Below are 12,350 nucleotides of genomic sequence, written 5' to 3' on the forward strand. Positions count from 1 at the left end.
TTTGTAAAGGTGTTTATTTGACTAATCTGAATAAAAAGAAATACACACTGATCTCTTAAAAAGAAAAGAAAACTTTTAAAAATTCATTAAACCTGCCATCATTGACTGAACATTAAATGCTGTCAAACAATGATTATTTGAAATATGTTTGGGTTGTGCTCTGTTCTAATACTGTGGCAAAGATTCATCCATCAGAAGAGCCATGGAAATTAGAGTTTCTTAGTTAGTAAGTTTAAACTGGATATATTTATTACATTTTTATGCGGTATCCCTGCTCGCAGGAGTTACGTCTTCAGAAAATATATTTGGAAGTATGTTCAGTGACGAGACTTTCCTCCGCAAAGGGGCTTATTCGTCAGATGGGATAAGCTGAATTCTCGTTTTTAAAAAGAAGTGTGAAAGGGTGTGTGCGCGTGGGGGGGACAAGGAAGGAGAAGAGCTGCTGATAAAGAGGTGCTATGAGCTTGGCAGTTGGATAAGCCCAGCTTCACCGTTGAACGTACTGCTTGCTATCTGCAATAACCAGAGCAGCCCCTCCCTTCTCGAGAGGAGAATGCGCTGTCTCCCGTGCCAGTTTTGGAGGGTCAGAAAGCGGGCAGGGGATCAAAAACACGAGGCTCCGGCGCCCAGCTGTTCCGCTCCGTCTGTCCTTTACTTCTGGACAGGTTAGCGGACACTGAGAGCGAAACCGAATCGATGGCGTCGACGGAGCCCTCGCCGGTGGACAACGGCGCACGTGAGTAACGGTTACTGCCGGGTGGTATTTATTTGTGTTACCACGGAAGTCCATTTCCGGTGAGGGAACGTTAGGCCCGTTCCACTGCGACAACACTTGAAATATTATTAAAGTTGTGTTAGGTTTCCGTCTACTTCCACACGTTCGAAATGGCAACGAGTACTGCCTGAAAATTGTTCTCGTAATTATCGCAAAGAATAAGAACAGTGGAACATCCTAATACTTTTCTTGTTTGCTGTCGTAGTAAATACGATGCAGTTTAACACGAACGAATGGCAGGATGTTCATATTATTTATTTTTCTGACAGAAATTCCGAATTCAAGTGAATTCACGTTTCGTTTTTTGTACTTCACTTGAAAAAAGACAACTGGAGCTAGCCCAACTAAATAATTAAGGGGTGGGTTATGAAAGCCTGTGCTCGCGAAGATAATACCACTGCTCCTAAAAGCTGTCTCACTTCATTCGTGTTTCAGGCCCACCAATCAGGCCATGGCATCCTGTAACTTGATGCTAATGCTGAGGAAAAAGCTGGCAGGCCTGCGCATGCTTAAAGAGCAACTAACTGAATTTTTATTGAACATAGTGAATGCTTACAGCAAGGAAACATTACAGTACACTCTAAAGAATATATATATATATATATATATATATGATGTCTATATATATATATATTTATTTTTTGGGGTTAAATTCACCTTATAGTTTAGTTTCATATATCAGTGAAAACCTAAACGTTTTGAACTAACAAATCTACAGAAATTCTACAGTGATAGCAGCGCTTTCTAGAACTTGTCGGGGAGCAGGTTTGCATGCCATGCACTGCTTATGACATCACTGATGTCATGTCCTATGACATAATTTATTCTTATGTGCTCCCAATGCACCATAGGTGTGTAGAGGTATTGAATAAATTGTAAATGTTTGAATTGAAGACTAACTGTCTGCAGGTCAGTTGACTTTTGTTCATTATGGTTCACACACGTTTTTTGGTAATGCAAAAAAGGTTTACAGCAAGGCAAAGATTCCACATGCTGCATACTAAGTACTGTAAGCAACTGTACTGTAAGTAATTGGACAGAATCGGCTGGCATGAACATTTCTACTTAACATAGAATACTGTGTGCACCTGGTACTAACCTTTGTACATGAGCTTGTTTTGCTTCAGAAGATGAGCTATCAGTAAAGTTTTCACCACAGTATGAAGGCTGCAGGTAGTATGATCTATAGCACTCCAGACCTTGGTCATTTTAACCCCTTGCATGCTGATGACGAGCTCAGCTCGTCATCAGCGTTACCTGCCGTGTGCTGATGACGAGCTGAGCTCGTCATGTAACGCGGTAATTTTTAAAATGCCGCATACCGCGGGAAAAGCCGCCGCACGCATGCGGTTAAGGGAAAGCACAAGCTACAAAATCCACATGATAGAACAATATGGAGTCACAAAACTAAATTGTCTTTCTCTGTTTTGATGATTTATTTTCAGCCACTTTGCCTCTGCTTTTCAAACCTCATTCATGCATTAGCCAACACGTGTTTCGTTGATTTGAACAGTAAATTGCACAACAGTTATTCTGGGTCGGAATTACAACTTTAAGTTGAGAAATTCCCATTAAGAGATCCTAAGCGAGACCGCCCTGATCAAGTCATAGGTAATGCCCTAAGACGACGAAACACGTGTTGGCTAAAGCATGAATGAAGTTTGAAAACAAGAGGCAAAGTGGCCGAAAATATATCACCAAATAAGAAAAGACAATTTTGTTTCGTGACTCCATATTGTCCTATCATGTGGATTTTGTAGGGGGTCCCTTAAAGTTATGCAATTTGTTTGCTGATCCTCGATTGGGATTGGGTGAAGTGGGTAAATCTTCCCTCTTTAAGAGCACAGCGGTTGAAAAAACAAATTTTAGGCAACTCTGTGTGGTTTTCTGCGAGCCCCTTAGTCCTATGAATTCACCGAAATCATATTACAATTTTAAGTGTATAGTCGCTCTTTAGATGAGTTTTGCATAAAGTGTACACTGTACTTAGTAGAAACTTTTTATTTAATTGATTTTTTAAATTAATTTTATTCTAGGAGTTTTATATAGCACTGACACGACCCAGGGGGTATCAGAGTGCTTTACAGCAACGTATATAAGTCATAAATAGTCAACAGTACAATAATAACCAGAGATTCTAGATAGGTTTCAATTCAATAACATGTAGCAAAAGTTCCGTTCAGTCAGAGTGAAGTATTGCTCTTGAGGAGTTGAGGTAACATAGGGCAGTTATTGTTCAGAGGGATAGCGATGAACAGTTGAGGAGCAATTATTTTAATTGTCTCTTGAAGCTCGTGAAGGAGGGGTTGGTTCTGATATGTATTGGGAAAGAGTTCTAGATTGTAAGGGCATTGCTTGAGAAAGAGCGTGAGAGGGGTTTTTGTTTGTGTCTTTTGGGGGGGGATGAGAAGGAGCATATTGGAGCTTCTTAGGTTTCTCGATTTTCCTGCTTTTGTGAGTTTGGCTGTGAGGTAATCTGTTCTGCCAGTGTGTAGGACTTTGTGGGTGAGACAGGCCGTTTTGAAAAACACTGCGCTTCGATGTGAAGTCACTTTAACATTTACAGTGTATGTCATTTGGTTTCTTATATGTGATAGCTGGACACAGGTTGTGTCCCGCTTGGTAAATTGCTCTACTATTTTTTTATATACATTACTATTCATGTTATTAAAATCTGTCCGGCTGGACAGCAAAATATAGATTTCAATTTTGGTCTATATTCATCTGGATTGTCCTATCCTTGTTGATGTTTGGGACCATTGTTTTTTGTAACACTATATACTCCCAAAGGTCCCAGACCGATTGCTACTTTTGGGTTCCCTTGTTTTCTGTAATGAGATGTCTTTAACTTTTACAACACAGGGGTGATGTGGTCACGTTTCTTAGCTCCTGTGACCCTTCTTACTGTTGCATTTAGGGTCGCTCTCATGGGGGCTACGTGTGCTTTGGGTTCTCCAGTGAGTGTGGCATTAGCTTACCATAGTCTAGCCTGACAGAACTAGAGCTTGTGTTGCTGTTTTAGGTCATTAGCTGGTAGGAAAGGCTTGATTTTGTTGAGGAGTTGTAGGCTGTTGAAGGAGCTCTTTGCTGTGGAGCTTATGTGAGAGCTCATGTTTAGTTTAGTGTCCAGAGAGATCCCCAGAGATTTAGCTGAGTCAGCTAGAGTAAGCTTGCAGTTTAGGGAGTCTAAATTGTTTATCCATTCTTGGATTTGTGTGCAGTGGTTGTGATTGGAGAAGGCAAAAAATTTGTTTTTTTCTTGGTTGAGTTTGAGGTGGTTGAGTGATAGCCAGTTTTGAACTTTTATGAGTGTGGAGTTAAGTCGTTGAATGTCATTAAGGTAGGATATTTCTAGGTAAAGCTGGGTGTTGTCGGCCTATAGGTGGTCGGAGATATTTGCTTGTTTTGCAATGGTAGTGAGGAGTTCCATGTAAATGTTGAAGAGAATGGGAGAAAGGACTCAGCCTTGTGGGACACCTCAGGTTATGGGAGAGATGTCGGACATGGAGTTGTTGGGCCCGATTCACAGAATGAACTTAAAACTCAATCCTAAACTTACTACTATTTTGGTATTCACAGAATGTACTTACTACTTTTGGTATTCATAGAATGAATTTACTACTTTTGGTATTCACAGAAGTTAGGATTTTGTCTTAAGTCTGTCTTAAGTCTGTCTTAAGTCTGTCTTAAGTCTGTCTTAAGACAAAATCCTAACTTCTGTGAATACCAAAAGTAGTAAGTTCATTCTGTGAATGCCAAAAGTAGTAAGTGGTTTCTGTGAATACCAAAATAGTAGTAAGTTTAGGATTGAGTCTTAAGTTCATTCTGTGAATCGGGCCCGTTGATTTTAATGAGTTGTGAACATTTAAGTAGAAATCAAGAAAACCATTTCAGAACAGTGCATCATCTCCGATATGTTTTTGTAGGGCATCTAAAAGTAACCTGTGATCAACCGTATCAAAAGCCACCGAGAGGTCAAGTAGGACAAGGAGGCAGCATATGTTTGAGTCAAGGGAATTGTGACTGTCATCTGTTATACTCAGTATAGCTGTTTCAGTGTTGCAATCCTTCCTGAATCCAGACTGGTGTTAATCAAGTAGGTTGTTGGAACCCAAGTGTTGGTTGAGTCTGGAGAGAACACATTTCTCAAGGATTTTTGCTAGGAACAGAAGGTTGGTGATGGCTCTAAAGATCTTGAGATCGTTCTGGCCTGCATCAGATTTTTTTTTGAAGGGGGTGACTTGGCCTTGTTTAAGGTAGTCAGGCATCAGTTGCTCTAAGAGCTGTCAATGATCTTGGTCCATACAGGGGCTAAGGTGAGGATGAAGTTTTTAGCCAGGGTGGCAGGTAGTGGGTCTGCATAGTAAGGGGAGGGTTTGGAATTGGCAATCACCAGGAAGATGTCCTCATCTGTGATGGGTTTGAAGACCTTCCCCTTTTGGGCGTGGAGGAGAGTCTTGTGAATGGATTACTTTGGCGGTTAAAGAGGGAGGAGTCTGTTTTGGGGATCATGGAGTGAACTAGGGTTGGGTTTATCTCAATTTTGGGTGAAGAGTCGCTGGATTGAGTCTGCAGGTGATAGTCTAAGGAGAGATCGATTTTGGTGATTTTCTCATTGAAGAATTTGGCCAGGTTGTCACATTGTAGTTTTGACGCAGGGGAATTTTCTTTGGCAGGTTTTATTTCAGATAATGTTGAATGAGCTCTTTGGGGTCGTTTTTTGGCTTTGTCTAGGGCACTCTGGAAGAAGGTAGTTTTCTCTTTGACAATGCTTTTTTTTGTAGTGCCTGCATTCTTTTCTGAGTTAGAGAAGGTTGGCCGAGGATGGGTTTGTTACCCAGAGTCTTTCAGCAGCTCTGAGTTGTCTTCCTTCAGAGTTGAGGTCTCTGTTGAGCCAAGCTCTCAACAGGGTATCTCTGACCTTTTTGTGTTTCAGGGGTGCTACTCTTTGGTGTATTTCTCATGAGAGTTTCACTGTCTGCAAACTGTGTGGTACAGAGTAAAGTATCTCCATAGAGTAAACAGTGTTAACAGTCCCTACCTTTCTACTTATATCCACTTCATTTCTCAATAAAGGTTCAGTGAGGTTTGATGCAGGTAAAGACTCTCCGTAGTATTGCATTAGTTAAATAACAGGGCTTGGGTGTCTGGAGGAACTTGTTTTTCCTCAAACAGTTGTATACAGGCTGAACACCGTGTGCACTATAGGTTACCATTTTATTTGTGGTTCATAGTCACCATGAACTCGGCTACCCATGATGTGTATGGAATAGGGGCAATGTTGCAAATAATACAAACTTGCTTTACCTATGGAGGTTCCTCCATGGCCTAGCATGCTTGTTTGGGGGATGGGGCACACAGCCCCTTTCCCTGGGCAAATTTCGGCCGCAGGGACCCCATCCCCTGGGGCCTGGCGCAGTTATCAGGAGAAGGGGGCAAGCAGCCCCCTCCCGGGCCAAATTTGGCTTCAGGGACTCCATCTCCTGGCAACATGTTTAGGGGGATGGTGGAACGCGTGCCCCCATTCTCCAGGCCGATTTCATCCTCGAGGACCACCACCCCTGGGGCTTGGCACCATTTAGAAGGGTAGGGGGCCCCTCCATGGTCCGATTTTGTCACCAGAGCCCACATACCCAGCCACTATATTGAAGGGGGAGGAAGAATGTGCCCCCCCCAGGCCGATTTCAGCCCCGGGGGCCCCATCACTCGGAACCAGGCACTGTTTAAAAGGGGAAGAGGTTCGCTTTCGGCCTGGGCCCTATGTTAATATTAGGGGGAGGTGACACACAGACCCCCTTCCTGGGCAGATTTCGGCCACAGGGACCTCAAATGCCAGGGCCCAGCGTTAATGTTGGGGGCCACGTGGCCCCCATCGCTCGGCTGATTTGAGCCTGAGGACCCCATCTACTGAGACCGTAATTAATATTAGGGCGAGGGGCCATGTGGCCCCCCTTCCTGGGCCCATCCCCCGGGCCCTTCACAATAAAAGGTGGGTGCCCACCCAGGGCACCCACCATAATCTCGTTGGGGGCATCAAGTGTAGCCTAAGGATCCCATGGCCCAAGCCAGCTCCCTGGAAGCTCCCTGGAAGCCGGGGTGAGCCTGCATTGCTACTGCCCTCAGGGACCAGTAATAATGCTGCACCCGGCAGGAGCAATATTTAAATCTATTACCCTGCCTGCATCACTGCAGGCAGGAACACTGAGCTAAAGTTCCCAACCAGTGGGTAGAAGCATTTTTGAGACTCCCACCAACTGCGACGGACAGCAATCACCATGTCCAAGGGGCAGGGACCTCAGGATCTAGACTGTGAGCCTGCCCTGGGGGATGAGCTCCCCAGGGCCAGTAATGGCTCAGGGAGGTGGGCCGGGTGGCCCCCTTCCCTTAAAGGAATTGGCCCGAGGAGGACTCCTGGGGCTTTTTTCAAGCTCAGGGAGAGGGCGGTCTCGCAACCCTCTCCCCTTTAAGTTACATTATGGTCCCAGGGGTGGGCTCCCCGGGTCCTTTAATGGCTTGGGGAGGGAGCTGCACTTCCCATCTGCCCATGCAAATTGTTTTGACTCCAGAGGTCGGATCGCTGGGGCCTCTGGATGCTTAGGGAAAGTATGGTGATGGATTAAACCCAGATCAGTTGACTGGGGGTGAGTGTTTGATTTGCTCAAACGCTCCGTCCATCATCCCCTTTTGTATCGCTTTGTTCACCCTAAGTTGGCAGGATATGCTCAGACGTGAGTCCCTTGCTCACTTTGCCACTGGATTCAAGCTAGCCTGGCTGATGACGGCTGAAATGCCAGAAACCGGTCCCAGGATGCTTGTTTCCGGTCCAGGGAAGACATGGCTTTGTCAGTTTGGGCTGGACTGTTCCCATGAGGCACAGGGTCAGACTGATTTGCATATGGCCATGTCTGAACTGGGGTGGCGGAGTGAGCTAAAGAATGGTGATGGATTAAACCCAGATCAGTTGACTGGGGGTGAGTGTTTGATTTGCTCAAACGCTCCGTCCATCATCCCCTTTTGTATCGCTTTGTTCGCCCTAAGTGGGCAGGGTATGCTCAGACGTGAGTCCCATGCTCACTTTGCCACTGGATTCAAGCTAGCCTGGCTGATGACGGCTGAAATGCCAGAAATGGGTCCTAGGATGCTTGTTTCCGGTCCAGGGAAGACATGGCTTTGGCAGTTCGGGCTGGACTGTTCCTATGAGGCATAGGGTCAGACTGATTTGTATATGGCCATGTCTGAACTGGGGTGGCGGAGTGAGCTAAAGAATGGTGATGGATTAAACCCAGATCAGTTGACTGGGGGTGAGTGTTTGATTTGCTCAAACGCTCCGTCCATCATCCCCTTTTGTATCGCTTTGTTCGCGCTAAGTTGGCAGGGCCTGCTCAGACGTGAGTCACATGCTCATTTTGCCACTGGATTCAAGCTAGCCTGGCTGATGACGGCTGACATGCCAGAATCCGGTCCCAGGATGCTTGTTTCCGGTCCAGGGAAGACATGGCTTTGGCAGTTTGGGCTGGACTGTTCCCATGAGGCACAGGGTCAGACTGATTTGCATATGGCCATGTCTGAACTGGGGTGGCGGAGTGAGCTAAAGCACGGTGATGGATTAAACCCAGAACAGTTAACTGGGGGTGAGTGTTTGATTTGCTCAAACGCTCCGTCCATCATCCCCTTTTGTATCGCTATGTTCGCCCTAAGTTGGCAGGGTATGCTCAGACGTGAGTCCCTTGCTCACTTTGCCACTGGATTCAAGCTAGCCTGGCTGATGACGGCTGAAATGCCAGAAACCGGTCCCTGGACGCTGGTTTCCGGTCCAGGGAAGACATGGCTTTGGCTGTTCGGGCTGGATTGTTCCCATAGGCACAGGGTCAGACTGATTTGCATATGGCCATGTCTGAACTGGGGTGGTGGAGTGAGCTAAAGAATGATGATGTATTAAACCCAGATCAGTTGACTGGGGTGAGTGTTTGATTTGCTCAAACGCTCCGTCCATCATCCCCTTTTGTATTGCTTTGTTCGCCCTAAGTTGGCAGGGTACGGTCAGACATGAGTCCCTTGCTCACTTTGCCACTGGATTCAAGCTAGCCTGGCTGATGATGGCTGAAATGCCAGAAACCGGTCCCAGGATGCTTGTTTCCAGTCCAGGGAAGACATGGCGTTGGCAGTTCGGGCTGGACTGTTCCCATGAGGCACAGGGTCAGACTGATTTGCATATGGCCATGTCTGAACTGGGGTGGCGGAGTGAGCTAAAGAATGGTGATGGATTAAACCCAGATCAGTTGACTGGGGGTGAGTGTTTGATTTGCTCAAACGCTCCGTCCATCATCTCCTTTTGCGTGGATTAGGGAAAGGGGCCACACACCCCACCTCCCATTTATAAACACAGCCCCAGGGTAGACTCCCCATGGCTTATAATGAATAAATCGGACCCTGCCCCCACGTTTGTTTTTGATCCTTCGAGTGTCGCGGGATTGCAGCAATTTTTCTTTTTTTTCTTTTTTGGTCTCGGGGGATTCCTCTGGCCCCCTCATGGGGCCTAGGTTATCAAGGTTACTCTATCCTGCTCCCATATATCAGGGCCGGACTGAGAACACAAAGCAGGCCTGGCAATTCAATTAGACTGGCCCCGAAGGGGGTGGTGCTAGTGTGAAGCACTGGTGCTTCACTAAACCGGCCCACAGTACTGCTGCTTTTGTTAATGGGGGCCAATATTGCAGCACTGCTGCAAAACTGGCCCACAGAAACAACAATGCCCCCCACTGTTCCAAAACCGGCCCCCACCCTTCTTGCCTACCGGGAAAATGCTAGATGGCCAGTACGGCCCTGCCATATATTATTTTTTTAAGAGCTTCAGGACAGGGGATTAAGCCCCCTAGTCCTGTAATGTCTGTCTGCAAATTGCTTCTCATGTTCTCAGCAAAATTGTTCTCATGTTCTCACTCTCTTGGGAGTCTGACTCCTGCATGAGGGAGATGGCAAAAGGTAAATAAAGCTCCCTGGACCAGTCATAATGCTCAATTTTTAAATTGGTGCTCCTGTGAGAGTTTTGTTGACTCTTGTGAGCCCGACTGCCAAAATATACATTTATTTTTTACCTTAATTTCTCAAAAACTATTAAATAAATTTACACCAAATCACAAAAAGCACAATCTGTGGACCAAGATGTAACTTCCTCCCGAATTTAGTGTAATTCCGTTCAGCAGTTTTGCTGTAGCCTTGTCTAAAGAAGTCTATAGAAAATGCATGGGGATTTTGTGTTTTGTGACCCCCCCTTTTTTCTCGGCCCTGCTTGACTGATCACTCCGAAACTTTACAGGGAGAAGCTTAGGTAAATGAACGTTTTTTTAGAAAGTTTTATGAAGATTCGCCAAACAGGGCCAAAGTCAGTAGCAAACCAAAAAACGTTCTGTCTATGGAAAAGCAGACCTAACTATAACTACCTAAGTGGTTGAGTAGTTCTGTGGGTATGTGAGTAGTTGTATGGGTGAGTGAATGGATTATTTCAGAGGATGTTTGGGTGAGTGATTGGCTGTGTGGTTGAATAGGTGGGTGTTTGAGCAGCTGTATGGGTGAGTGAGTGGTTTTGTGAGTGGCAGTATGAGTGAGTGTGTGTGTGTGTGAGTGGCTGTATGGATGATAGAGTGGTTGGGTGAGTTCTTGTATGGGTCTGTGATTGGTTATGTGAGTAGGTGTATGAGCGGGTATATGGGAGGTTGAATAGGGGTGTGAGTGGGTCTGTGAATTATGTCATCAATGATGTCACTGACCATGTCATGAGTGATATAAATGTGAGGTCATAAGCAGTGCATTGCACAGGCGTAAGTTATAATGAACTCAGGTAACTATAATTTCTGAATTTCACTGGTTTTATATTATTGAAATCTTAGCCTAACTATAATGTCACTATAACCTTTGTTTGTTTTAGTGAATTTTTAGGATTTTTTAAAATATTGTTTCTAAACTATAACATCCCTGTAGCCTTTGGATTTTTTGAGGGAATTTATAAGGTTTTTCAAATCCTATTTCCTAACTGTAACCTTTGAGAGAGAGTTTGGGCGTGAGTGTCTCAGTGGGTCTGTGAGTGGGAGCATTAACCTCTGAGTGGGTCTGTGAGTGGGTGGGTGAGTCTCTTAGTGGGTTTGTGAGTGGCTTTATGGGTCTGTGAGTGGGTGCAGGAGTGTCTGAGTGTATCTGCCAGTGTATGTATGAGTGCCAGAGTGTGTGAGTGGTTGTCTACGTGTCTGTGTGGGTGTATCAGTAGCTGTGTGAGTGACTCAGCCACAAAGGGACCACATCTGCCCTTTTATCCAACAAGAATCCACAGTTTTGCACAAAATAGCTACCAAAGTGGATTTCTTTCTACTGGTTAATTACAAAGTGCTACCTCTTTAGGTAAATGTCCCGTACATATTCTACACCACAGCTGCGTAATGAAGCAAGTGGAATTGTCACCAGTTACCTTGTGTGTGTTTAGCAATGTGATGGTTCCTTTATCCAGAAATATGTGATAACATCAATCCTTCTATAGAGAAGATGACAAGACCACAAAGAGGTAAATCTCCATCAAGCAAAGGTCCTTCCTCTTAACTATATGAATAAGTGCTTCTCTGCTTAGTAGAGAAGCCCTCATATTCCTCAGCATCAAGAATTCCTCACCAAAATCGGCTTGTTAAGTTGTCCCTCATCCTGGGAAAAGGCAGGAAGACCTTTGGAAACTACTAAGGGCAGGGCTAAATGGGGAAGCATCCAAGGGATTTCCACATTTGCATACTCCTAGCAATTAAAAGGGAAAACCATGGACTCTGCTTTCACCAGGAGAAAACAAGAAATAACCCACTTCTCACTGTCACATACAGATTGTGCTCCAATAGATCAATGATTCAGTCACCTTTACAGAGGATTCCAGATTGTTTTTCAATATGGAATTGTGAGAAAGCACACTTGCTTTGCATTCACCAAGCCCAGGAGTTAGGATCATATGTCCTTTACAAAAGGGACGCTTCAATGGGGGCACCTGCTATGTTTATATGTAAGAGTGCTTCCTGTTGAGGTTTAATTTTTGTGAAATGAGCATCAGGGCCAGAACGGCCCCTGGGACCCCATTTCCCCCCTGGCCGTTACTGACTTAATGGGGAGAAGGGCTGAGGATCCCCTCCCCAGCAAGATTTCGGCTCTGGAGACCTCTTGCCCTGGGCTTGGCTGAAATTTAATCGGGGAGGGGTGCCCCTTTCTCCGGGCTGATTTCACCCCAGGGACTCCATCCCCCAGGGCACCCAGTGTGCTTTGGGACTGATGGGGGAGCCTCAAACCCCTTGCGGTCCCAGCCGAATCCTGCCTCCTACGCAGGGAGCTACTGGAAATGCAGCTCCCTGCATGTGAGAGCAATACTTTAATCTCTTTCCCTGCCCGCATGTCTGCTGCAGAGAAAACAATGAAATGTCCACTTCCAACAAGGGGGAGCGGTTTGACTGCTCCCGCTTGCTGGAAGCGGAGTGATTGCTTTTGCCTGGCGGGAGCTATGTCCCGGGGATGGCACCTGGGCCATTAATGGCCGTGGGGAGGTGGTGGTACCTGG

The 12,350-nt window shown here is 45.6% G+C and overlaps 1 protein-coding gene across 1 annotated transcript in view; it reads left to right on the top strand.

Moving 5' to 3' along the window:
- Positions 1 to 435: 435 nt before the first annotated feature.
- The window catches only part of LOC144823213 (glycophorin-C-like), a 110,817-nt gene continuing 98,902 nt past the window's right edge, over positions 436 to 12,350 (top strand). Inside the window, exon 1 of the mRNA XM_078681539.1 lies at positions 436 to 736. Coding sequence (XP_078537665.1) covers positions 697 to 736 — 40 coding nt within the window. The 5' untranslated portion in view covers positions 436 to 696. The remainder of the gene's footprint in view (positions 737 to 12,350) is intronic.

The sequence above is a fragment of the Lissotriton helveticus genome, chromosome 3_1 (assembly GCF_964261635.1).
Source record: "Lissotriton helveticus chromosome 3_1, aLisHel1.1, whole genome shotgun sequence".
NCBI classification, from domain to species: Eukaryota; Metazoa; Chordata; class Amphibia; order Caudata; family Salamandridae; genus Lissotriton; species Lissotriton helveticus.